General features: G+C 45.8%; 1 protein-coding gene across 3 annotated transcripts in view; it reads right to left on the minus strand.

Annotated features, from left to right (window-relative positions):
• Nucleotides 1-27570, minus strand: part of ATP7B (ATPase copper transporting beta) — a 134288-nt gene that overhangs the window by 39920 nt on the left and 66798 nt on the right. For all 3 annotated transcript variants that reach the window (XM_064270184.1, XM_064270182.1, XM_064270183.1), the window contains exons 3-9: nt 24863-26108; nt 14788-15045; nt 12864-13027; nt 9168-9329; nt 6972-7048; nt 5311-5485; nt 3923-4156 (exon numbers count right to left, since the gene is read on the minus strand). In XM_064270184.1, the coding sequence (XP_064126254.1) occupies nt 3923-4156; nt 5311-5485; nt 6972-7048; nt 9168-9329; nt 12864-13027; nt 14788-15045; nt 24863-26108 (2316 nt within the window). The remainder of the gene's footprint in view (nt 1-3922; nt 4157-5310; nt 5486-6971; nt 7049-9167; nt 9330-12863; nt 13028-14787; nt 15046-24862; nt 26109-27570) is intronic.

Below are 27570 nucleotides of genomic sequence, written 5' to 3' on the forward strand. Positions count from 1 at the left end.
AGGGAAAGGCTGCTCTCTCCCACAGCTGCCCCTACAGCCACTGAGGGAAAGGCTGTTCTCTCCCACAGCTGCCCCCACAGCCACTGAGGGAAAGGCTGCTCCCTCCCACAGCTGCCCCCACAGCCACTGAGGGGAAAAGGCCGCTCTCTCCCACAGCTGCCCGTATAGCCACTGAGGGAAAGGCCGCTCTCTCCCACAGCTGCTCCCACAGCCACTGAGGGAAAGGCCGCTCTCTCCCACAGCTGCCCCCACAGCCACTGAGGGAAAGGCCGCTCTCTCCCACAGCTGCCCCTACAGCCACTGAGGGAAAGGCTGCTCTCTCCCACAGCTGCCCCCACAGCGACTGAGGGAAAGGCTGTTCTCTCCCACAGCTGCCCCCACAGCCACTGAGGGAAAGGCTGTTCTCTCCCACAGCTGCCCCCACAGCCACTGAGGAAAAGGCTGCTCCCTCCCACAGCTGCCCCCACAGCCACTGAGGGAAAGGCTGCTCCCTCCCACAGCTGCCCCCACAGCCACTGAGGGGAAAGGCTGCTCTCTCCCACACCAGCCCCCATGGCCTCCGAGGGAAAGACTGCTCCCTCACAGTCTCCCCCATAGCCTCTGGGGGAACAGATGTTCCCACTCACAGCCACCCCTATTTCAAAAAGCTCTGGCAAGACAGGGTTACCCACACTCACCCAGGCTGTCATCAACTGGCGCCTATGCCATTCGGTTTTATGAATTACAGCTCAGATAAAAAAACAAACACCAGTCTTCTCACTGAATGTTTTCTTTTGTTGTTGTTGTTAGGTGCTGTTGAGTTGGTTCCGACTCATAGCGACGCCATGCACAACAGAACGAAAAACTGCCCGGTCCTGTGCCATCCTCACAATTGTTGTTATGCTTGAGCTCACTGTTGCAGCCACTGTGTCAATCCACTGTGTTGAAGGTCTTCCTCTTTTCTGCTGACCCTGTACTTTGCCAAGCATGATGTCCTTCTCCAGGGATTGATCCCTCCTGACAACATGTCCAAACTGTCTAAGACACAGTCTCACCGTCCTTGCTTCTAAGGAGCACTTTGGTTGTACTTCTTCCAAGACAGATTTGTTCATTCTTTTGGCAATCCATAGTATATTCAATATTATTCACCAACACCACAATTCAAAGGTGTCAGTTCTTCAGTCTTGCTTATTCACTGTCCAGCCTTCACATGCATATGATGCGAATGAAAACACCACCGCTTAGGTCAGGCGCACCTTAGTCTTCAAGGTGACACCTTTGCTTTTCAACACTTTGAAGAGGTCCTTTGCAGCAGATTTACCCAATGAGATGCGTCACTTGATTTCTTGACTGCTACTTCCATGGCTGTTGATTGTGGAGCCAAGTAAAATGAAATCCTTGACAACTTCAAATCTTTTCTCCCTTTATCATGATGTTGCTCATTGGTCCAGTTGTGAGGATTTTTGTTTTCTTTACGTTGAGGTGCAGTCCATACTGAAGGCTGTGGTCTTTGATCTTCATTAGTAAGTGCTTCAAGTCCTCTTCACTTTCAGCAAACAAGGTTGTATCACCTGCATAACGCAAGCTGTTAATGAATCTTCCTCCAATCCTGATGCCCTGTTCTTTGTACAGTCCAGCTTCTTGGATTATTTGCTCAGCACACAGATTGAATAGGTATGGTGAAAGGATACAACCCTGGCACACACCATTCCTGGCTTTAAACCAGCACCCCCTTGTTCTGTCCGAACAACTGCCTCTTGATCTATGGAAAGGTTCCTCATGACCACAATTAAGTGTTCTGGAATTCCCATTCTTCACAACGTTATCTATAATTTATTATGATCCACACAGTTGAATGTCTTTGCATACTCTATAAAACACAGGTAAACATCCTTCTGGTATTCTCTGCTTTCAGCCAGGATCCATCTGACATCAGCAGTGATATCCCTGGTTCCACGTCCTCTTCTGAAACTGGCCTGAATTTCTGGCAGTTCCCTGTTGATATACTGCTGCAGCTGTTTTTGAATGATCTTCAGCAAAATTTTGCTTGCATGTGATATTAATGATATTGTTCTATAATTTCCACATTCGGCTGGATTGCCTTTCTTGGGAATAGGCATAAATATGGATCTCTTCCAGTCAGTTGGCCAGGAAGCTGTCTTCCATTATTTCTTGGCACAGACGAGTGAGCACCTCCAGTGCTGCATCCATTTGTCGAAACATTTCAATTGATATTCCATCAATTGCTGCAGCCTTGTTTTTCGCCAATGCCTTCAGAGCAGCTTGGACTTCTTCCTTCAGTACCATCAGTTCCTGATCATATGCTACCTCTTGAAATGGTTGAACATCGACTAATTCTTTTTGGTATAATGACTCTGTGTATTCTTTCCATCTTCTTTTGATACTTCCTGCATTGTTTAATATTTTCTCCCATAGAATCCTTCACTATTGCAACTAAGGGCTTGAGTTTTTTCTTCAGTTCTTTCAGCTTGAGAAACACTGAGCGTGTTCTTCCCTTTTGGTTTTCTATCTCCAGCTCTTTGCACATGTCATTATAATACTTTGTCTTCTTGAGCTGCCTTTGAAATCTTCAGTTCTTTTACTTCATCATTTCTTCCTTTGGCTTTAGCTGCTTGACATTCATGAGCAAGTTTCAGAGTCTCCTCTGACATCCATCTTGGTCCTTTCTTTTCTGTCTTTTCAATGACCCCTCGCTTCATGTATGATGTCCTTCCACAATTCGTCTGGTCTTCGGTCACTAGTGTTCAATGTGTCAAATCTATTCTTGAGATGGTCTCTAAATTTAGGTGGGATATACTCAAGGCCATATTTTGGCTCCTGTGGACTTGCTGATGTTCTTCAGTTTCAGCTTGAACTTGCATATGAGCAATTGATGGTCTGTTCCACCGTCGGCCCCTGGCCTTGTTCTGACTGATGATATTGAGCTCTTCCATGGTCTCTTTCCACAGATGTAGTCAATTTGATTCCTGTATATTCCATCTGGTGAGGTCCATGTGTATAGCCGACGTTTAAGTCAGTGAAAGAAGGTATCTGCAATGAAGAAGTCGTTGGTCTTGCAAAATTCTATCATTCGATCTCCAGCATTGTTTCTATCACCAAGGCCATATTTTCCAACTACCGAGCCTCCTTCTTTGTTTCCAACTTTCACATTCCAATCACCAGTAATTATCAATGCGTCCTGATTGCATGTTTGATCAATTTCAGACTGTAGCAGCTGATAAAAATCTTCTATTTCTTCATCTTTGGTCTTAATGGTTGGTGCATAAATATGAATAATAGTTGTATGAATTCATCTTCCTTGTAGGCGTATGAATATTATCCTAACACTGACAGCAGGCCGTCATCACACTGGTGCCTATGCCATTCAGTTCTATGAATTACACCTCAGATTAAAAAAATGAACACCAGTCTGACCACTGAATGATTTCTTTTAGGTCAGTTTAATTCTTTTTCGGGACTGAGTCTCAGTCTTTAATACCCATTAAAACCCGTTGCTGTCAAGTCCATTCTGACTCTTTTATAGGATACCTTAAAGGCTCTGGCAAGACAGGATTACCCACACTTTCCAATGCAGGGTGTTAAAAATGGCATGGCTCTGAAGTGGAAATACAGATTTCCAAATAACAAGCTCTATGTTAAGTGACGTACTGAGAGGCGGTGTGAGCTCTGACCTGAAGCCCAGGGTTCTTCCCACTCTACAATGCACCTGAAGAAAGGTATTAACAATTATCTGGATTAGCTGGGATTTCAGAAATAGCAACCAATTTGGAGATTAGTGATGTACATGTACACGTAGGTTTCATGTTTCTTTAAGTCTTTCTCCATATTGTGTATAATTACTAATTCTAAACGTGGTGTTTGGATGTATTGAGATTTCTATTACTAAAGGAACCACTTTTTTTAAGCCTGAAGCTGCAGTTACCTTTGCCACGTGTTCCAGCCATCGCCCCAGGGCAATGAAGACGAAGAGCATGGGGGGCGTGTCAAAGAATGTCACAGGGCTCCTCTCGGCCTTCTCAGCAATGGCCACCACCAGGATCACCAGAGAGTAGACATAAGCAATGCTCGTGGCCAGCACAATGAGCACGTCCATGTTGGCCGCCCTGTGTTTCAGAGACTTGTAGGCCTGGACGTAGAAATACCACCCACCGAGAAACTGCAAGACAGAGGAAGAAGAGTGAAGACCACCTACAAGGAAGAACACAGTTCAACAAGCAACCTTAGCTCAGGAGGTCCCTCAGGGTAGCAAATACTCTAGGTTTTTGCACAATTTGGACATTACTTTTCCCTGTAATCGGTGTTTAAGAAATGTACTTTCTGACTCACAGAAATGGATGATTAAGGGCATGTGGGGCTTTAAAAACCAGTTCACGCCAATGGGAGGCTGGTTACATACACTATGGCTTGTTTATAACAGGCCGGAAGGAGGATGCGCTAGATCTATAAACCACAACACATGGTTAAGTGAAAAGGTCAGTTACAAAATCAGTCTATCTACTAGGATTCCATTTCAGTTAAAAAAGTATGTGTGTCTGTATTATGTGAACATGCCACACACACAGACACAGACACACACATAAATGTGTATATTCTCTATATAGACAAAGATCTGGAAAGATACACGCTCAGCTACAACTAGTAATAATACTATGGTAACCCTGGGGAACAGGATTGGGCTGGAGGGCAAACTTGGATTAATGGAAGAATACCTTCTCCTTTTCTTCTTATACAATGGCTTGAATTGTTAACAGCAAGTGTATATTCCATTTGTAACAGAAAAGAAAACATAGGGAAAAAAATTCAGCCTATAAATGCTTGCCCCCAAACAGTTCTAAATTAAACACTGTAATATTAAGGAGTTTTATAATTCCAAAATACACACATAAAGGGCACATTTCCCACCAGAAACATGATTAGCTCCTTAATGTCACCCCAGAGCAGTTCTACGAGGCCTCTCTTTCCCTCAAACATAACAGCCACGTTTCTGCCTCCCAAGAGACGCATGAGCTCCAGGATGGTCCAGGTGCTACTTCCAACAACACAGGTAAATTAGGCCAAATGACACGCAAATCAGAGACAAACTCTGGTTCACCAGTCCTTCCAGGGAGAGTCCTGATTATTGCGACCAACTCTGAAACCCACAGTGGAACCAGGCCCTTCTTAGTCCTCCAGGTTAGAGGGCAGACCTGGCTAGGTGTGGAGCTGAAAAGCTTCAGCAAAGTGCCATTTAAGCAAGCTACAGGCTGCATGTGGCATAAGAGGACAGAGCAAGCACGGGGGCAAAGGCCTGCCCATCTTTCTAATACCCACCTGGACAAAGGTACACAAGATGAAGAAAACGAGGTTTAGAATGGACAGTCCTGGGATGATGTTGTAGTCCAGGGCCATAGACGCGTGAGGCTCATGGACGGGTATCAGCATATAGATCATTAAACCCATAACAGGAATGCCGAACACCAGGCTGCACAGGAATGACTTCCTCCACCTGAGAGCAAACGCAGCCACAGAGACATATCAGACACAGCTTTTCACTGGGTCACAGGCTGGTTCCCTCCTGAGGACTTGGTTTGAGACTTGCTATTACTGTCACATGTCTGGGCAAGACCACCAAGGACAAAAGCAAAAGGGCTCTCTCCCTGAGAGTGGCCATCTGAGGGAATTTCTAAAGGTCTAAACAGCTGCAAGGATCTTCCAGAGACGTTTAGGTCCAGTCTCCTGCCTTCACGTAGCTGATGAATTACTTTACATGTACAGGTGAGGCAACTAAGCCCAAAGGCCGAGACTCTAACCCCAGAGAGGTTTAGCATCCTCAGTTTATGGCTGCCTCCAGCTCTTATTTCAAAATGTAAACATTGATACAAGCAATATTTTATTAGTATAAACTCACGGACACATTCAATTTTTAATACAATTACTTATAATAAAGTCAGTAAAAAGTCTTGATGAAGACCGAAGTCTGAACCTGGGGATGTGGGTGGCAGTTGTGGTCCCACGCGGTCTTCAGCACCCATGAAGTTCTAACGCAGTGGCCGGGGGACTTCTAGTGCACCTTAAGCACAGCTGGAAAACTACTGGTCTACAAGGTTAAGCACCGCACTTTTCAAGCTGACACCCAAGGGCCCTGAAGACTCAGCTCCTCCTCAGTCTTCCAGATGCCTCTCCTGCCAGTGCCTCCTTGCTCTGGGCATGCCAATCAGAGCAAACCACACTGGTCCCTGAGGGCCTGTGCCCTTTCTGCCTCCATGAACCTAGAAGGCCCCTGCTTCCATCCCTAATCCCTCAGTCAAGCAAACTTCTGATCATCTTTTGAGGCTCAAATCACGTGTCCCCTGCTTGGAGGTTTCCCTGGCCTCCCCAGAATCCACTTGAACGGCTGCTGTCATTGTTCACCCACTTGTCCCCAGCCACACTAGGGGTCCTCTTCAATATTCTATTTCCCCAGCACCAGCCTGGTACCCTGCACGCACAGTGGCACAATGTGTGTTGAATGAATAAGTGAACAACTGAAACATAAATGAACCCAGGTCTCCCAGCACCCATTGTCCTTCTACTTGGCCATGAGACCAGTCCTCTGATCCTAGTCCTAGAGCGCATTCAAATAAAGTCTTAAAATGCTGTTAAAGAAAAAACTCGATATTCCCTCACTCCCAACCTAAGTGCTCCCCAATTCCTTTTGACCTGCCCCATGTGGTTACTCTGCCACATTAGCCACACACCAGATGCTCAACAGCCACACGTGGCCAGTGGCTATCACACTGGACAGCACAGATACAGAACGTTTCCATCACTGCATGAAGTTCTGTTGGACAGCTCTACTCTAAAGGGCTTTACAAGTGGAAGACGCCATGGGAAGCCAGGGACAGTGGGGACAGAGGTGAGCACGCAGGCACTGGTGCAGGAGCAGTCACAGTCAGGCCCACAGAGAAGGTACTTAGACAAGAGCTTCTGTTTTACTTTGCTGTTCTACCTACTGCTTTATTTCCAGCTTGTGGTCCAAGTGATGAGCGTTGGGGTCTCTCTGGGCCAAGGAAGCATGAAAGCCAATTTCCTTGTTATGAAAAAGAAAGGGGTGGGGAGCAAGGAGGAGGATACTTGGTTAAAACATGCATTGGAAGAAAGCATTTTACCACCATTGAGATACATTTTTTGAAATCAGCAAGTTAATCCAAAATTATCTCTGAGGATTGGACTAGCTCTTCCTCCTGGGGACCTTTTAAGCCCAACCGCCCTGTGCACTCTGTTCAGAGGCTCAGCCAGCGCCTGCCTGAGCTTACAGCTGTATCACCCACAGAGAGACGGCCCCAGACGGCCACGCCCGTTCCCCGTTTGCTGAACGCTGCAGATTCCAGGACGACAACTTTACCAGGCCCCAAAGCGGGTCAATGTTGAGTCATAAACTCAGAGTTTTTGAGCTGGGGAATCCCAAATATCCAATAGTACGAGTACTTTCATCCTGAATATGAGGAAACCGAAGGCCACACAGGTTGACTAACTGGCCCAAGGTCACAGGGTTATCGGAAGCGCTAGATGCAGCACTCAGGTCTTCAGGCTCACAGGCTGTGCCCCTCCCACTGGAGCACAACTGACTCCTTTAGTATTTGGAGGCCGTGGCTCCCACAGTGGCCTGAGAAGGACTGCGGCCCATCTTGTGTTTTTTTCAGGCATTAACTCAACCACTTCTCTTACCACCTCACTCTCCCACCCTCTGTGCCATCTTTGACCTGATCACTAAGTCCCTGACATGCTTTATGACTACATGACAGGAAGGACACTAGGAACCATCCTGTCCATCAGCACAACATAGGGATGAGCCTCAGAACTTTGGTATTGGACTTTAACACAAAAATAAAAAGCTTATGGTAGGAAAAAAAAGCGCCTAAGGTTATCTAAAGACAATTCCTTTCACAGCCAATACCAGCCTAATCATATTAGGAAAAGGTACCCCAGGGAGGTAAGAACAGAGGCAATATCCCTCCAATAAGGACCAAGGGGATGCTGCACCAGGTTCAGGGCTGGGTGGAAGCAAACGAAGTATTATAATAAGGAAGGGCAACCGAGGTGTGTTCAAAGTCAAAGCTACCACCTGGAATTCTCCCTACTGCCTGTCCTATCATTCTGGCTTCTGTGCCTCGTCCCTGCCATATCACTACCGTTCTTGAAGATCTGTGGTGGAAAGAAAGGCTGCTGAATTTGGAATTACAACATCTGCGTTTGAATCCCAGTTCAGCCCTGTTAGTTGTGGACCACCGAGCAAAGTCACTTAACCTCTCCGAGGCTCTGTCCTCATTTGATAAAGTAGCTGTGTTACCTGCCTCCAGGTATGAGGCATCATATCATCACCATCCTCAGCATCATGATATTTACATGCCCGAAAGCTCTGCTAGGTCATACAACAGACAGTATCTCTTTAAGAAAATGAAACACACACACGACAAAGAGAAAATTAAGGACAATGACAATGTTAACCCTGCTGCAAAGATGCTGCATTTCATAAGCAGCTGAGCTAGTAGTTGTCGATGAACTGAATTTATCTTTCTACTAGTTGTTACGGGTTGATCTTGTTTGGTCTCCGCTAATTTTTTAACAGCCCACTGGGATCACCACGACCGCTCATTCCCTTGTCATCAGTGCAGCATAGACTTTAGAAAGGAAACGGTGTGATGGTGTGTGCTAACAAACCAAGAAGGAGAGCAGGAGGGGAGAGCACATGGAACTACTCCAACTGATCTTCCAAAGCAGGAGCTACCCATCAGCCCAATCTAAGGCAAGCCTAGCACAGAAACAAAATGTGGAACAGTTATTTCCAATACTAACAGTTCTGAGATACTAATACTGCTGAAAAATTATAACTGGGGCAATTTGACTCTACGTGCCAGGTATCTTGGCTATTTTGATGTTTCTTAGGGAATGGCTGAAATTAAAACTTCAATTAATTTTTTCTGTTTTTACCCATTCACCAATTTTTTTCCCTCAGATGATGGTATCTACTTACCTTCACAAGTTTATTTTAAAATGGCTGACCTTATTTGATGGGAAAAGGTGAAGAAATTTTGGTAATTTTCATTCTTTTCTTTTTGCTTAGCTATATGTTCTCATTTTTCTACAATGGTAAAAAAATGATTATGTGTTTAAACATGGTGAGCATAATTTTTAAATAAACGACTTACCTCAATAATTTTTATAATATCCCGGGGACCGATAATTTCAGGATCAAATTTAATGTGGGCTTTGCTAGTGGCGAGAGCCACTGAGGCATAGGTGATGCCGTTTGTCTTCGTGAGCTTGGACTCTATGTTGTGAACACAGGAAGCGCACGTCATCCCTCTGATCTGTAACACAAGATGACACAAATCCCACCAATGGAGCCTTGACAAGGGCAGATCAAAGGCACATCAGGGAGTTCCGTTGAAAACGCCTCTTCTCCTCCACAGCACGCTCCCAAGACTCTAGACCCCCACCTCCAACTCCAGGTGCAAGATCTCCACCCCCACCATCCCTCTGGGCTTCACAGACACAGACAGACATTCTTCTCCACTAGAGACAGGAGAAACAGCTCGTCACTAAACAGACGGCAGCAGGCCAAGGCTTGGCTTCCCTAAGCCAGCTCTACCCAGCTGTGTAGGTTATCTCACCAGCAGTGCTGGGGTGAGAATGTCTGCAGTTCTCTGCTGCCAAAGGGTGAGGCTGTGCACCACCACCAAGCCCTGAGAACGCCCACACTGTTCTGCATAATCCTGAGGTCCCTGGCCTCTGATCGGCAGCTGCTAATACCCTCCTACTGCAATGCTCTGGAGGCGCCAAGGCGACCACATCATTTCTTCATTATCTGCAGGAGGAAAGGATTTAGGAAGTGACTGAAGAGATGAAATGTGAGGTGGTCCCAAAGTAGGGACAGGATGTCGATAGGTGAAGGCAAGGGCAGCATGAGGTTCTGCAGAGAGAGATCAGCTCAGAAAAAGGCAAAAGACAGGACAGCACCAGGCATCCAGGCCACCATCAACAGCCTGGCTTGGCTGCGGCACAGGATGTGCGTGGGAGAGGAAGAGGAGGGAAGTTTGCAAAGTTGGTTGGGTCCACAGCATGAAGGCTTTTGCATACCCAGATAAAAACGTGTGCTAACCCAGACACTTTGCAGCCAGCCACTTCAGTGGTTAGCACTGCAATGACGATTGGAGCTGCGCTTTGAAATCTGCACCAGCAATGCAAGATTCGAATACCAAAGATGATGAGAGTCCCATCTGGAATTAGGGAGGAAGGAGAGAGGAGTGCCTCTATAATCACAACACGTTCACCTTGGCATAGAACCTAAGGAGAAAACGAGCGGCTTAACTGCTGGCAGGTAGCTGTGCAGACAATTGCCATGGTATTCTTAAACTCTCTATTTTTATAATAATAATAGGCACCACTTATGAGCATTTATGATGTGCCAGGCACCATCCTAGGCACTTCCATGCTCAGAACAACCCTATGACATAAGTCTTGGTAACTGTGGCACTGTGAGGCTTAGTAGCTTGCCCAAAGTCACACAGCCAGTGAGTGGTAAAGCTGGAGCAGGAGCCCAGAGAGTCTGTCTCCAGGGTCTGTGCAGTGTTACTGGGAGGGGAACAGGCTCAGCAAGGTGAAGGTGGCTAGTCCCTGCAGTGACAGAGGCAGAATTCAAGCCCAGTATAAACAGAGGTTTACTCTGCTTTTGCCATACCACCTTGTGTCTCTTGACATGACAAAAAGTATGACTGTGACTGCCATTCCTGTAATATATTAGGCAAACCAGGCAATTCACTCTCCTGAGTATCAGCGGCCAGCACTTCATAAAATGTTAATAAAATCTAGATATCTACATAAACGGTCTGTGAACATGTGATGATGACTATGGATACTGCTTAGCTAAAGAAAATACGCTGTAATAAAAACATTCTTTAAAAAATTTTTAAACCTTTCCCAGTAATATTCTTGATTAAGATTTTCCACAAGCAACCTGAGCCAGGTAAGTGACAACATCGCACCTGGAGGCTTGCAACAGGGACCTGGCCCTATCGCAGGGCTGCTCTGAGCAGTAACCCAGTGAGCACTGCACTTTGCCCCAACACACGGGGGGCCATCACAGCAAAAGTTTGCTCAACAAAGAACACCACTTACCAGGAGCTCAACGCGCAACCCATTTCCTCAACATTACTTCTTCAAATATTTACTTACCACTCATGGCAGTGACCAAACACATTAAGAAATTCAAAGACCTTTCTACCTTGGTAGAATAGCATTGCTCAATTCCATGTCGGTTTCTTCTAAGACTCCCTTTGTTTACACAAGAAGAACTTCGTACAGAAGTGCTTGCAAACACAGCAGATTCTAAGTACGAGCAGCCCCCAGGTTACAAACGAGATCTGTTCCTAAGTCTGTCTTGAAGTCATATTTGTAGGTAAGTCACAATAGGTGCATGTGGTTCTTAAGTAGCATCAGTTACTCAAATGTTTGTCTTAGTATATAGTATATATTTTACCTTTGTCTCAGCACTTGGAACCCATCAGCTGCTCCTTGGAAACCCTATGGGGAGGCTACTCTGTCCTATAGGGTTGCTATGAACGGCAACAGGTATGCATATAAAACACTTAAGAAACAGTACCATATACCATACCCATTGCCGTCGAGTCGATTCCAACTCATAGTAACCCCATAGGGCAGAGCGGAACTGCCCTGCAGGGTTTCCAAGAAGCGGCTGGTGGATTTGTACTGTCGACCTTTTGGTTAGCAGCTGAATGCTTTAACCACTGGACCACGAGGGCTCCTCCAATACACTCAAACACCTTAAACATAGTAATACAATAAAACAAAACAAAAAAGTCAAATCTGCTGCTGTCGAGTAGACTCCGCTCAGAGCAATCCTACAGGATAGAATAGAACCGCCTTGCAGGGTTTCCAAGGAGTGGCTCATGGATTCAAACTGCTAACCATTTGGTTAGGGGCTGAGCTCTTAACCACTGCACCACCAGGGCTCCAGGAACACAATATGTAATAATAAAAGTAACTACATATGGTATACTATACTGTACTGAAAAGAGAGAATGTGTATGCATGTAGGTACACAGTACTGTAAAAAAAAAAAACATTAAAGAAACAGTTCTTAAAACAGCTTAGACGGAAAAAAAAAAACCATGATTAAAAGTTAACCACTGTATTTAACTCAAATTTTTAATACAACAGGCTTTATGGCAGTCCCCTCTTAGGACTTGCTGTACTAGAAATACCTGTTGTTTGCAGTTATTTGCTGACATGGATAACAGCGGGTACACAAGGAACAATACCTCCCCTTCCCCCAAAACACACTGGGAACAGCAACCATTTTAGGCATTAGCCTCAGACTGAGTGTTGGGATACTTTGGTCACCAGTTACCTCCTAAGCACACGTATGCCTACCAACAATCCCTCTCCATTTTTTAGTGGCACCAGCTAACATGCTGACTCCCCTCTCCTGGTCTCAAGGTAACTCTAGGCATTCTAGCTTCCTTTAGGCATTATGCACTGCCATATTTGACCTCCCCCAAACCACCAAGCTCAAGACAGCCCACCATTTTTAATTCCTCTCTGTCTAATAGTCTTGGGACCTGCCATATGCCCTCAATGCATTCAGTAGCATCCACTCCTACGACTTTGGACATAACTGACCTTCCTTCATAAAATGAACAGGCCACTGTTGTTGGTGTCAAAGGAAAACAAAACAAAAAACCAACAACACCAAATAGGGTATATTCAAGATGGTAGAAATTTACTGATCACAACCAAGGTTGCCACCAGAAATTCATCTGCAAATTGTCAAAAGCCAGCAGCCCTCTAACCCAAAAGCTCTCCAACCCAGCTACTGTACTTACACTCAGCTCGATGTTGCCATCTGAACCTGTGTAGTCTTCCATTACTGCTGCTTGAAAGCCCAAGTTCTCGATGAGCTGAGCTATTTCAAATGGCTGGATGATTTCCGGATTATACTTGACCTCTGCCTTCCCGGCCATCAAGGCTACCAGCACAGAGAGAACACCTGAAAGCATGAGGTCACAGCTATCACACTCTATGCAAGCCCTCTGGGGTGGCATGCTTCATGGAATTTAACGAGGGAAAGTATCTCTCCTGGAAGCCTCTAGAACAGCGGTTCTGCAACTTGGCTGCACATTTGGATCACCTGGGGAGTTTCTGACAGTCAAAATGCCTGGATCTTAATGCAGACCAATTAGGTCAGACTCTCGCAGAGGGGGAGGCAGGCATCATTTTTTAAACCTCCTCAGGTGGTTCCCATGTGCAGCCAAGTTGGAGAGCTACTGTTCTAGAACAATGCTTCTTAGACTTTAACGGGCCTATGAACCACCTGGGGCTTTTGTTACACTACAGGCTTCAACTCGGCAGGTCTGGGTGGGGTCTAGCCACTCCCAGGTGATGTCGGTGCCACTGGTCCCGGGACTGCATTTTGAGTAGGGCTTCAGAAGACACTGATGGTCACACAAACATCAAAAGCAAGGGATGGGGAGGAAGGGGGAAAAGAGGACTCATGCTTAGAGGACACTGAGTTTCTGTCAGTGGTGGCAGAATAAACTAGAAATGGACAGTTGTAATGGTGGCACAACATGATGAATGTAACCAATCCCTGAATCATACACGTAAAAATCAGTGAATTGGCCAATGTTTTGTTATACATATTTTTACCACATTAAAAAAAAAAAAAAGCAAGGGATATTGTCTGCATCTATCAAATACTGCTACATCAAGGATATACTTACTTTTTCCTCCACTTTCATGAAAGGGAAAAATACAAAATTTTCAAAAATTGTTTTCCTTATTCTTTTTCCGTTTCTAATGACCTCAAGGAGTGAAAAAGAAACCCCACAAACTATCTTACTAACACTATTGGGCTAGTTTTTAAAAAAAAGCCCCATTCAAATAAAACGAATGACATGTTTGAGAAAAGACGCCATAAGGGAGATAAAGATGGACTGGAGCCAGCAACTGAAACATAGGTTAATTTCATGAGCAGCCAAACCATGGGCCACAAAGACACCTCGATAACACCTCAATATGAGAACGGTCATTCTAGAGCTGCAGGAAATGATAAAACATGGTGACAAGAGGTTAGAAAAGGTGTCATCCTAATCCGAGGTTGATTCCAAGGGCCAAGGAGTCAGAGCAAAAAGGAACCTGGAACCACTGAGGTGAGGAAGGACAGAAGCTGACCTAGGGGGCAAGGCAGCAGTGGTTAAGATATTTTACAAACAAAAAATTGGGACAGGATTTTTGTTGCACTTTTTGTTCAAGAGACAGTATTGGAAATGTGGTTTAAAGGAAAAAAACTGTGGCGTTTCTACAATACCTGATGGGCCACAGGGACAACAGGGCAGAATGTTGGAAACTGAAACTCCTTCACAAAATGCAGGCTATCTGTACAGCATAGTAAGGGGCTGATGGTACTGGAAGGGGAAAAACTGAATAAATACTAGGACAAATGAATTGAGGAATCTACCCATGGGATGTTCTATGACCTTTAAACTGGGTTTTCCATGGCTAGCTTACTCAGAGACACATTTTTTCTCAGATTAAATACCTCTTAGAGAACAGGATGCCAACTGCCCCAGAGCATCGGACAGACAACTACACTGTCATAAAATGAACTTGCTATCAGATTATCAGGGCTACTGATAAACATAGCCACTGGAGATTCTGAAGGGAGAACACAGATGCCCGTTTTGTGGATTCTGGTGTATGACAGCCTACAGCAGCATTCTAAGGTTAACTTGGACTGAGATCTCTCACCAGCTTCTTTCTGCAGATTCCTCTCTATGTTAGAAACACAGGATGCACAGGTCATGCCTGAGATCTGTAAAAAGCACTTCTGTGGCACCACTGTTCCGGAAGACTGCTGTGACACAGATGAGTGGCCAGGGTTGTGGCTTGGAGGGAGCCCCCTGGCGTGGAGAGCCGCTTCCTGTACAGACAGAGATATGCCACCTGTAGTCTGCACCCTGGAATTCGCAGAACCATGGCTTCCAACATGGCTGCTAGAAGAGTTTTCTAGGATAAAATGTCAAAAATAATTGAAATTAGAAGAACAAATAAATTTTTTTACAAAACAGACTCAACCCTCCAACATCTGCTTCATCCCTCCCCATTTTCCCAGTCCATTTTCTAAATCCACCTACCTTTCTATCCAAATGTCATTTCAGTAATATTCATGCTATTACAGATAACTCCACATCCCCCCTTACTAACCTGCCAATCTCTAACAATGAAGTACAGTCCAACCAACTTCTGGGCTTCTATAGGTTGCTAAAGAGAGTTAAAACAAATCAACAAAATCCCAAGCAAAAAAAAGATATGAACAGGCACTTCATTAAAAAAGACATTCAGGTTGCTAACAGATACATGAGGAAATGCTCAGGATCATTAGCCATTAGAAAATGCAAATCAAAACTACAATGAGATTTCATCTCACTCCAACAAAAAAAACAAGGCTGGCATAAATCCAAAAAACACAAAGTAATAAATGTTGGAGAGGATGTGGAAAGACTGGAACACTTACACACTGCCGCTGGGAATGTAAAATGGTACAACCACTTTGGAAATTGATTTGGCGCTTCCTTAAAAAGCTAGAAATAGAACTACCATACGACCCAGCAATCCCACTCCTTGGAATACATCCTAGAGAAATAAGAGCCTTTATACAAACAGATATATGCATACCCATGTTCACTGCACCACTGTTTACAATAGCAAAAAGATGGAAGCAACCAAGGTGCCCATCAACAGATGAACGGATAAACTATGGTATATTCACACAGTGGAATACTACGCATCGACAACGCATTTGACAACGTTATGAAAAACAGTACCCCAAACAGTGAGGAATCTGAAACATTTCATAACATGGAGGAACCTGGAAGGCATTATGCTGAGTGAAATTAGTCAGTTGCAAAAGGACAAATATTGCATAAGACCACTATTATAAGAACTCGAGAAATAGTTTAAACAGAGAAGAAAATATTCTTTGATAGTTACAAGAGGGGGAAGGAGGGAGAGGGGTTTTCACTAATTAGATAGTAGGTAAGAACTATTTTAGATGAAGGGAAAGACAACACACAATATAGAAGAGGTCAGCACAACTGGACTAAACTAAAAGCAAAGAAGTTTCCTGAATAAACTGAATGCTTCAAAGGCCAGTATAGCAGGGGCGGGGGCTTGGGGACCATGGTTTCAGGGGACATCTAAGCCAATTGGCATAATAAAATCTATCGAGAAATTATTCTGCATCCCACTTTGGAGAGTGGCATCTGGGGTCTTAAATGTCAGTAAGCGGCCATCTAAGATGCATCAATTGGTCTCAACCCACCTAGACCAAAAGACAATGAAGAAAACCAAAGACACAAGGTAATTATGAGCCCAAGAGACAGAAAAGGCCACAAAAACCAGAGACTACAGCAGCCTGAAATCACAAGAACTAGATGGTGCCCAGCTACAACTGATGACTGCCCTGACAGGAAATACAACAGAGAGTCCCTGAGGGAGCAGGAGAGCAGTGGGATGCAGTTCCCAAGTTCCTGCAGAAAGACCAGACTAATGGTTTGACTGAGACTAGAAGGACCTCAGTGGTCATGGTCCCCAGGCCTTCTACTGGCCCAAGACAGGAACCATTCCCAAAGCCAACTCTCCAGACAAGGACTGGTCTGGACAATGGGATAGAAAATCATAGTGGTGAAGAATGAGCTTCTTGGATCAAGCAGACACATAAGACTATGTTGGCATCTCCTATCTGAAGGGGAGATGAGAGGGCAGTGGGGGTCAGAGCTGGCAGAATGGACAGGAAAAGAGAGAGTGGAGGGAAGGAGTGTGCTGTCTCATTAGAGGGAAAGCAATTAGGAGTACATAGCAGGGTGTATATAAATTTTTGTATGAGAGACTGCCTTGATTTGTAAACTTTCACTTAAAGCACAATTAAAAAAAAAAAAAAAAACCCAAGCCAACCTATGCTATAGGGTCCTTTATCAAGCCATGCTAATACTAGTGGTGGGCATGTAAATGGATTCAAATTTCTGGAAGCCTATTTGACAACGTTATGAAAAACAGTACCCCAAACTGCTTGGCATGCAGTAGAGGCTCAATAAGCATTTGCTGATAAAATGAAATAAAGTAAAAATGTTTATACCCTCTGACTCAGCAATTATGCCCATCGATAACTTAAACCTAGGTAGAATAATTATGTGCCCGAAGTTTTAGCCTCAAAAGTGTCCATCAGTGCTATTTATAATCACATGTACACAAACAAGATGGGAACCGTGCAACAGGAGGCTCACTGAGCGAGTCACAGTGTATGCAGACTACAGGATGCTGTGCAGCCCCTAAGCACCCCGCTGCAGACATCTGCACGGACCTAGAGATACGACTATAATAAACTGTAGGGTGAAAAAAGGGTTTAAGACTATATATAATATAAACTTATATATTTGAAAAATTTTATATATGCTTTACAAAAAGTCTGGAAACCCATATACAAAAAATGTTAAACATGCATTATAAACAGTGGTAGAATTATAGGATATTTTGGGCTCTGTTTATCTAAAATTTATAATTTTTCTACAATGAACATGTATTACTTATGTTATTTTTAAATTAATCTTAATTCTAAACTGGTCTTCAATCTTACTCTTGCTATCATTTACACTTAGTATTTCCACTATCTTAGTCATCTAGTGCTGCTGTAACAGAAATACCACAGGTGGATGGCTTTAACAAAGAGAAGTTTATTTTCCCACAGAAAAGTAGACTAAAAGTCTAAATTCAGGGGTCAACTCCAGGGAAAGTCTTTCTCTCTCTGTTGGCCTTCTCATCAACGGTTCCCCGAACTAGGAGCTTCTTCACACAGGGACCCTGGGTCCAAAGGACATGCTCTGCTACCAGCATTTTTTTCTTGGTATGAGGTCCTGTCTCTCTGCTCGCTTACTCCTTTTATATCTTAAGGGATTGCCTCAAGACACAATCCAATCCTGTAGGTTTAGTCCTGCCTCACTAACACAACTGCCGCCCATCCTCCGTCATTAACATCATAGAGGCAGGATTTACAACATATAGGAAAATCACACAATACTGGGAATCATGGCCCAGCCAAATTGATACAAACATTTTCTGGGGGACATAATTCAATCCATGACATCCACTATTAATAATAATAACAATACCTTTTGTTGTTGCTATTATTATTATTACTATTATTATAACAACAAGAACCCAAAATGCAGCCTATAAAGCTCACCAGGCCTGGCTCCTGCCTGCCCTTAGCCCTGTCTCTGAGTACGGCCCCTCAGTGCCTCTCAGCCCCATCAGCCTCCTGCTGGGCCCTGAGCCTCTAAGCACAGCCCCTCAGGGCCTCTCAGCCCCCATCAGCCTCCTGCTAGCCACTTGAGCCTACCGTTCTGTTTCACCTCCACACCTTTTCCCTGCTCTTCCTCAGGTCTCTGCCTGACTGGCTCATTCTCATCATTCAGGCCCTGCTCAAAGGCACCTCCTCAGAAAGCCTTCCAGGACCACCCACCCTCCTAGGTCCCTGAACACCCACCCTCCTAGGTCCCTGACCACCCACCCTCCTAGTCCCTGGCCCTGCTTAAGTTTTCTCAGTATCGCTGACCACCTCCTGAAATTATATATTAACCCGTTTACCGGTTTTTGTTCTCTCCACCAGAATTCAGCTCCTGAGGGGGCAGGGGCCTCGAGTTGCACACCACTATGCTCACTCCTATAACAGAGCCCGGCACAGTGTAGGCCCTGTGTAAATCCTAGCTGAATGAATGAAGGATTTTACTGAGCATTTAAGTACCAGGCACTGCATTACATATTCGCTTATTTGATGCTCACAGCCTCTTTCTCTTATCTCTTATCCCCGTTTTGAAGATGAAGACAGCAAAGCTGAGAGCGTTCTACAACCTGCCCAACTCTCTGTGTTGGAATGCTAGTACTAAATTTCCAACTAAAAAAAACCAAGTCCACTGCCATCATTCCGACTCACAACGACCCTATAGGACAGAGTGGGACTGCCTCACAGAGTTTCAAAGGAGCACCTGGTGGATTCGAACTGCCAATCTTTTGATCAGCAGCCATAGCACTTAACCACTATGGCACCAGGGTTTCCATAAAATTCCAAATATACCCTTTACAATCTAAAGTCACCATCTTAAAAATCAAATGCAACATCTTCACAAACCCTGGCCTGAGCCATTTCTTTCTCCTGTTGCTGTTCCTAGCAGGTTTGCAATCTAAGCTGTCCCTTCTCTGTCCTTTGTTACTCACTGGAACACATACACCTAATCATTTGCCAAGCCCCTGCTCTGTCACCTCCCTAATTTCCTTGCTATCACTGTTCCACTGGCTCAGGTTGTGGCTTGCACCAGGTCACTGATGTAGTCTCCCAATTCCGTTCTGTCCCTTCTCAAGCATGTGGTGTTTAGTTCTAGAGGATGAAGAGTCTTTAAGCTTTGCTCGGACAGTGCGTGCACATACTCAGGGACATTCAGCAGTCTCCCACGGCTCTTCATGTCAAGGACAAATGCCTCACTTAGGATTCAAGACCCCCCGTGAGTTCCCAATTAATTCAACAAATATGTATTGACTGCCTATCATGTGTCTGGTTCAGTGGTAGAATATCACCTTTCATGTGGGAGACCCAGGTTCTTTTCCCGGCCGGTGCAGCCACTACCTGTAAGTGGAGGCTTAGGTGTTGCCATGATGCTGCACAGGTTTCAGTGGGGCTTCCAGAAAAGCACCGGCTAGGAAGAAAGGCCTGACATTCTACTGCTGAAAATCAGCCAATGAAAACCCTATGAATCACAACACCCTGATCCTCAACTGAACATGGAATTGGCGAGGAATGGAAACCCTGGTGGTGCAGTGGTTAAGTGCTATGGCTGCTAACCAAAAAGGCTAGCAGTTCAAATCCACCAGGCTCTCCTTGGGAACTCTATGTGGCAGTTCTACTCTGACCTATAGTATCGCTATGAGTCAGAATCAACCTGATGGCAACAGGTCTGGTTTTTTGGTTTAGGCAGCACTTTGTTCCATTGTGCATGGGGTCGCCATTGAGTCAGGAGCGGCTGAACAGCAGCTAACAACAACCACGTGTCTGGCACTCTGCTGGGCGGTGGGGATACAGCAGTAAACAAAAGAGAAAACCCCCTGCCCTACTGGGAGGAATCAGACAACATACAAATACACCAAACATGGAATGTCACTGGTGATAAGAGCTATGGAGGAAAACAAAACAGGGAAGATAGAAAAGAGCTGGAGGTGGGAGTGGGGGTGGGGAGGCTGTGGTACTAAATAGGGTGGGCAAGGCGGGCCGCACTGGCAAATGAGGGGGCAAGCCCTGCAGATTTGGGAGGGAAGAGCATTCCAGACAAAGGGGAGAGCAAGCCTGCACTGAATAACACCAAGGGATCAGAAAGGTCATGGGCTGGGGGAGGTGGCTTCTACACCACTGCAAGAGCTTTTCCTTCTAACAGTCAGGTGGGGAGGTCTGGGAGGTTTCTAGCAGAGTTAACAGGACCACTCTGAATGCTGGCTGGGATACGGACTGTAGGACTGAAAGGCAAGGAGCAAGGGAGGCCCGTCTGGAGGTTCTTCTAGGACTCAGGAGAGGGAGGATGGTGGCCTGAACCAGGGTAATGGTCTTTCTGATCATATCTCCCATTGCTGATGCTCTAAGCTCCATCCCAACCAGGCTGCTCCAAAACACACCCGGAGGTCCCCCGCCTTTAGGGCTTTGCTTGTGCCCCGTCTGGTATGAAGGTAGCTGAAGCCCTGGTGGCGCAGTGGTTAAGAACTTGGCTACTAATCAAGAGGTCAGCAGTTTGAACCCACCAGCTACTCCTTGGAAACCCTATGGGGCAGTTCTACTCTGTCCTACAGTGTCGCTGTGCATCAGAATTGACTTGACAGCAATGCATCTGGTTTTCTGGTTTATATTCATGTATGCATTCTCTCATTGACTCATTCCATCCTCTCATTCATTCATTTGAAAAATATCACATAAACCAGTATAGAGTTGTCTCCTAGGTGATAAAAAAAAAAAAAAAATTTTTTTTTTCTTTTTTTACCAGGTGGAAAATGTATTTTTAGTAATTCAGCTGACTAAAAGTCAATGCCTGCCACTTGCCTTTTTGGTCTGAGATGCATATCCCACCCTTCCTCTACTCCACTCTTCTACAGGGGACTGACTCATACAGACACTTGTCCCAGGCTCCCTTGTCAACTGGTTTCTGATTATGTCTGGCCCATGTGAGATAACGTGAAGGAAGTGGTAGGACAGAAAGGAGAAAAGCCAGGGGTTCCCCATCTCTCCTTGGTAGTCCAGTTCCTGCCCACAGCCTCCCCCTCTGAGGCCCTAGGGGTCCAGTCCCACCAGGCAGCCTTGGTCCCTGGGCTCTGGGCTCTGGTCCCAGAGTTTTGGAGAGTGCTGGCTTCCTAATGTTGTTAATCTCTTGGGTTTCCTCCCCCGTCCCTGCTTAGCTTTTCCTCTCTCTATTGCCTCTGTAATTAGTTCCTGAGATTAAATTCCCTCCATTGGGGTACCCTGTGACTATGCCTGTTACGGCCCTTTCTGTAGCATGTGAAACTCCTCTTCATTTCCTCCAAAAATCCTACTATGTGTTGTGTGCTTGTGACTCAGAGGAGAAACAAGCCACTTACGGTCTGAAGAACGTCCTCAAGGAGCTCCTTACTCAATACAGAATGACTGATCAAATAGAAATAATACGTTTTAGCATGTAAATGGCTATAAAAGACACATTAATGGTTTATTCTAAATTTGGGTTGTCAGAAATAGGAAACAAAGACAAACTTGATTTTCAAATAAACAATAAATAATTTTTTTAGTGTAAGTAGCCCTGGTGGTGCAGTGGTTAAGAGCTCAGCTGCTAACCAAAAGGTTGGTTGTTCGAACCTACCAGCTACTCTTTGGAATCCCTATGGGTCGCTATGAGTCAGAATCAACTCAACAGCAAAAGGAACAGGGAACAATGTCCCAAATATTGCATGGGACCTACTTACACAAAAATTATTTGTTGATCAGAAATTAAAATTTAACTCGGAATCCTGTATTTTCATTTGCTCAATATGGTATCCTAAATACCTCTTGGGCTAAATACAATTCTCGTAATTCTGACCAATAAAAGTCATTGTTCTTCTCTTGAGATTTACTGAGTCAAATCCAATTATTCTTTAATGTGTAGTTCAATGCATACTTGCAATTTTTCCCGCACTCTAGCCTCCCTTAAAGAGCTAGCTTGATACTGCATTCATTGTCTGAACTGCACTTTCTTTCTTCTGAGTACAGGATTCACTGTCCTTTTGTGTTTTCCTTATTGATTTTTGCTTTTTGAAAACTCCTTCCACAAACCTAATACACAAAACCAAGTAGAGAATGTAGCCAAGGCTGTCCACATGACACACACTTGCTTTAATGGCATATGCGAGTACAGAGGGAGAGAGAAAAGAATTTTCAAGAGACAACCTTAATTTCTGTGGCCATAGGGAGCTGGATGTGGGAAGCCAAAGGCCAAGTGGCCCAGAGCCCAGCAACCAGCTCCACGGCAGCACTGAGCTCCAGCCCAAGACTCACGAAGCTGTCCAAGTCCCAGCCCAGTCAACAGATCCATGCTCAAGGGCAGAGCCTGTATCTTGGGATCTTAACAGATAAAAGTAATTGTCCCTCTCAAAATAGAACTACTGCCCGGTATTCCCCTCTCCCTCCTTAACTTCAGTCTCTCTCTGAAATTCCCTCTGCCTATCTAGCCTCCTCAGCTAAGCTATGGGGTGGCCTCCACCTCCTCCCCATCTATGCAGGCTGGCTTCCCTCCAGCCTGGACCCAGACACTGCCAGCCTCCTGCCAGTAGTCAGTGTAAATGTCTATGGACTAGCAATGTCTGTAAATTGGACATTTTCAGGCCATGGCTTCCATGACCTCTGTGGCCCCTGGAGCCCCACCTCTGTTTCTAGGACTCTACCCTTCTCAGGTCCTCTGAGGTCTCCTGTCTGAAGACTCTCCTCCTCTATGTGCCACTTCCTTCCACACCAATGCCATCGAGATCTTCCCCTGCTCCCGCCATCTCTCACTCTTCCTGGGTCTCCTCCTCATCTCCCCAAAAAAAGGCTCTCCCTAAATGCTGGTGGCACTCAAATCTGCATTTCCAGCCCCACTCCCCTCCCCCCAATTCAGTTAGCATTTCAGTTAGGAGGCTCACCCCAAACAATCCCTTTCCTTCATGGCCCCTCCCCCACCTCACCAAACCAAAACAACCAAGCCACTTGCTGTTGAGTCAGGTCAGGCTCACGGGACCTCATATGTTGAGCTCCACAGTTTTAAATGGGTGTGGCCTCTTGGAAGTAGGTCACCAGGGCTTTCTTCTGAGGCACCACTGGGTGCATCTGCATTGCCAGTCTTTAGGTTCACAGTTGAGTGCCTAACTGTTTGCACAAGTCAGGTACTTCCCTATCTCTTACACACACACCCATAACCTGACACCATGCTTGGTGGATCTGACCTCTTGGACAGCTTTCAAATCCATCTCCTGCTCTCCAGGACCATGTCATTTCTCACCCAGCCTCCTAAGTGCCTCATGGCCCCTGATCCACACTGCAGCCCGACATCAGATTGGTCTTCTAAAATAGAATCTGATCTCATCCTTCTTCTGCTCAATATCCACCAATGGCTCCCCTCACCTTCACAACAAAGGCCAAATTCCTCAGCTTGGCACACAGGGCCCTGCAGCTGTGTCCCCCCAACTGCCCAGCCTCACTTCTCACCACCCCTCACTCAGCCCCCTCTCGGGACCCACAGCTTCCTCTTCTCCCACTGCAGCTTGTCCCACTGTATGGACTGCTTCCTCTGCTTCCAACACCCCACCCCTCCCTTTTTCTGCTCCTCACCTGGCCTGCTCCCACTCATCCCTCCAGGCGCAACTTTGGAGCTCCCTCCAGGGAAGCCCCTCACTGGGCTCACACAGGACCCCCTGCCTCCCTCTAGCACTGGATGCGTCCTGCTGCATTGGAACGGTCTACTCCTTCTTGGCCTCCACTCTGCTAGGGTGTAATTTCTCAGAAGAGGCCACGCCTTACTCATCAGTAGCTCCACAACTAGCACAGACCTGGCATGTGGCAGACTGCAAACGTGTGATAATGGTGTTGAACTTGGACAGTGCTCGTGGAAGGGAAGTGGAGGAGAAACATGAGTCAAGGGAATGGCCACTGCCTGGTTAACGAGAGAAGGGGGTGCAGGGATGGCCACCACCCTGGAAACCTGGCCTAGTGATGTGACATTGAGATATGAGGGCATCTTGCTTTGTCAAGACTATCATGCTTACCCACCCCCTTCTCTTACTGACCAAGGTGGGGAAGGGAAATCATCGTTAAATCCCTTGTATTTCCATTTTTAAGAGAATGGTGTCTAGGAGTGGAGACTAAGGTCCTGTTATAGTTTTTATTATCTTGTTTTGCTTAGCAGAGAAACCTTCAGAGACAGTGATGATTCCTTTGGTGAGTGAAGGGCCGGATGCGCCAACAGTACCCTTCAGAATACAGAATCAGAATGGTCTTTGGAAAAGAAGCCAAAAATCCAGGGAGCTCAGCTTTCCAGTCTCAGCAGCATGAGAGACAAAACCTACAAACTTGGAAATTCTATTTCCTCTATCCTAACAAACTTGTAAGAAAAATTTACAGAATTTTGCTGGCACTATCTACATTTAAGACAGTGAGTATGGCTCACCTCTCCCATCACCCATGCAGTGTTGTAAGACACAAAAAGAAAAGGCGATGACCCCAGGATACACCGCACATGCGGCAACTACGTACCAGAGATGATGCAAGCCTCAAATCCCATGTCTTCTACAGCAGCTCTGAGTTCTTCTGGGTTAATTAGAGCAGAGTTAAAGAGAATAGTTCCAGTCCCTTCAGTCAGAGAGACTGATATCTGCTGCACCCCTTCCCTCTGGGAGATGACGCCTTCAATGGACTGGACACAGGAAGCGCAGGTCATGCCAGCAATGGTGAGCACCACAGAACTGTGCACTCCATGTTTGTGGTTTCTCTGGGAGGAGTCACAGGAACGGAGTTCAGAAGGCCTGACATCTGGCAGGCACTCAGTCCCACTCGCTTCTGAACCATCAGGAAGCTGAACCTTAAAGTTCCCAGGTGGAAGAGCCTCAATGGCCTTCTGCAGGGACACTGGGGAGATGCGAGAAGGCTCAAACTGTACTTGGGCAGTTCTGTTCTCCAAGGACACTTGTATACTTCGAACCCCTGGGAGCTGGCCTATGTTTTCTTCAATACTGAGGACACAAGACTTACAGCGCATTCCATCCACTCGCAGTTGCAGGGTGACCTCGCGACTTTCTTGGTCCCCCAGGGCCTCAGAATTATTAAGACTCTGGTGAGCAGGAGTTGAAGGTCTCTTTGGATTAGTGCTTTGTAATCGTCCGATATCAATTGGCCCCAGGCTTAGGGGAGCCACTTTGTTCTTGACAGCAGCTTCAAACCCCATGTCATTGACATGGTCCCTGAGGTCTTCGGGTTGAATGAGATAAGGCTGATATGTGATGACTGCTTCCTGGTTGCCCAGTGAGACTCTGACTCGCACCACGCCCTGCAGTTTCCCAATCTTGCCTTCTATGGAGCTGACACAGGACTGGCAGGTCATGCCTTCCACCCGAAGCTTGACCACAGCCTCCCCGGAAGGCGAGGACCTGCAGGGCCAGGAAGCAGCCTTTCCTTCGGCGATGCTAGCCTCGAAGCCCATGTCCGCAATGTGGCGGCAGACCTGCTGCAGGCTCATGACCGATGGCACATGTGTCACAGTCGCGCTGCCCTGTTCCAAGGAGACCTTAATGCTCATGATGCCGTTCAAACTGGAAATCCTGCCCTCAATAGACTTGACACACGACTGGCCAGTCATGCCCAGAATGCTGACCGTGCCGGTGGCCATTTGAGAAGGAGGGGACGCACTGTCCAGACTGCCTTCGTAGCCAACATTGTCAAAGGCAAAATTCTGCTTCATTGCTGGTTCCCCGGCACGAGCATGTAAAGAGAGTCTAGATAAGATCTAAAAGGAAAAGAAATCACATTTTTTAGTCCTTAAAACTAAATATTTCCTGAAATATCCCAGCTTGTATGACACTGAGAAAACGGAAAACAATGCCACTGGTGTCAAAACATTCCAAGAGTACAAGAATATAAAATACAAAGGAAGAAAGCTATAAGACATCATTTATAAAATAAAAGGGATCAGATGGGTGCTTTTAGCTCTGACATTCTGTGATTCTGAACCTCTAAGTCAACTGTTTACCACCTTAATACAATGGTTTTAAGAAGACATGGAGGTTTCTGGAGGAAAGAAGGAAAGCACGGTGTGGCTTATATGCGTAGAGCATGGCAGGACAGGCCTACAGGAGCGGCAGAGAGGACAGCAGCCCACAATGGGAAGGCACAGGACAGATGTCCCAAAACAGCCTCCCTGCTCTCCTCCATTAACACCAGAAGCCTCCCAACAGGGCTTGGTCCTTTCAGATAAACGTGTGGAGGACCTGCTGAAATGCAAACCCCCAGAACAGGTAAGTGATACCTTAATTCTGCATCTCTTTCTAGGGTTGTCTGCCTCACTCTCTTAGCAGGGTTAAAAGTGCTTAACCACGGGTTTTGTGTTCAAAACACAGGAACCCCAGATCCCACGGGGTTGGAATCTGCAGGTGGACCACAATGCCTGTGAAAGAAGGTCTGGAAGTATGTTCCCCGGAGGAAGGGGAAATGAGGGCCGTTAAGAGGCAGGAGGGAAAGAGCTGGAAGGACAAGAAGTTGAGGTTAACAAGGAACTTCAAAGTTCTGCCTCGGGCTGAGTGCCATGTCTTTGGGATGGAATGAAACACTGCCCGGTCTTGCACCATCTTCATGATCCTTGCTATGCCTGAGTCCATTGCTGTGTCCACTGTGTATTTTGAGTGCCTTCCAACTTAGGGGACTTACCTTCCAGCACTATCTTGGCCAATATTTTGTTGTGATCCAAAGGTTTTCATTGGCTAATTTTCACAAGATCGCCAAGCCACCACCTGTCTGTCACTTTATGACACTGTGGTGGCTTGCATGTTGCTATGGTGCTGCAAGCTGTATCACCGGTACTTCAAAGACCAGCAGGGTCACACATGGTGGACAGGTTTCAGTGGACCTTCCAGAGTAAGACAGACAGACAGGATAGTGGTAGCCATTACCTAAAATTGAAAGCGCTTCACCAAATTAAATGGTTCTGGTGGCACAGTGGTTGAGAGCTATGGCTGCTAACCAAAAGGGTGGCAGTTCAAATCCACCAGCCATTCCTCGGAAGCTCTGTGGGGAAATTCCACTTGGTCCTACAGGATCACTATGAGTTCGAATCGATTTGACAGCAATGGGAATGGTTTTTTGCTTGTTTGTTTGTTTTCTCAATGCATCACAATACAGATGTTATTTCCTGTTTTTTTCACCTAATGATGCAGTCTCAGCCATTTTATCTATCAACACATGAAATTTTCTTT

Source organism: Loxodonta africana, chromosome 17 (genome assembly GCF_030014295.1).
Source record: "Loxodonta africana isolate mLoxAfr1 chromosome 17, mLoxAfr1.hap2, whole genome shotgun sequence".
Taxonomy (NCBI): Eukaryota; Metazoa; Chordata; class Mammalia; order Proboscidea; family Elephantidae; genus Loxodonta; species Loxodonta africana.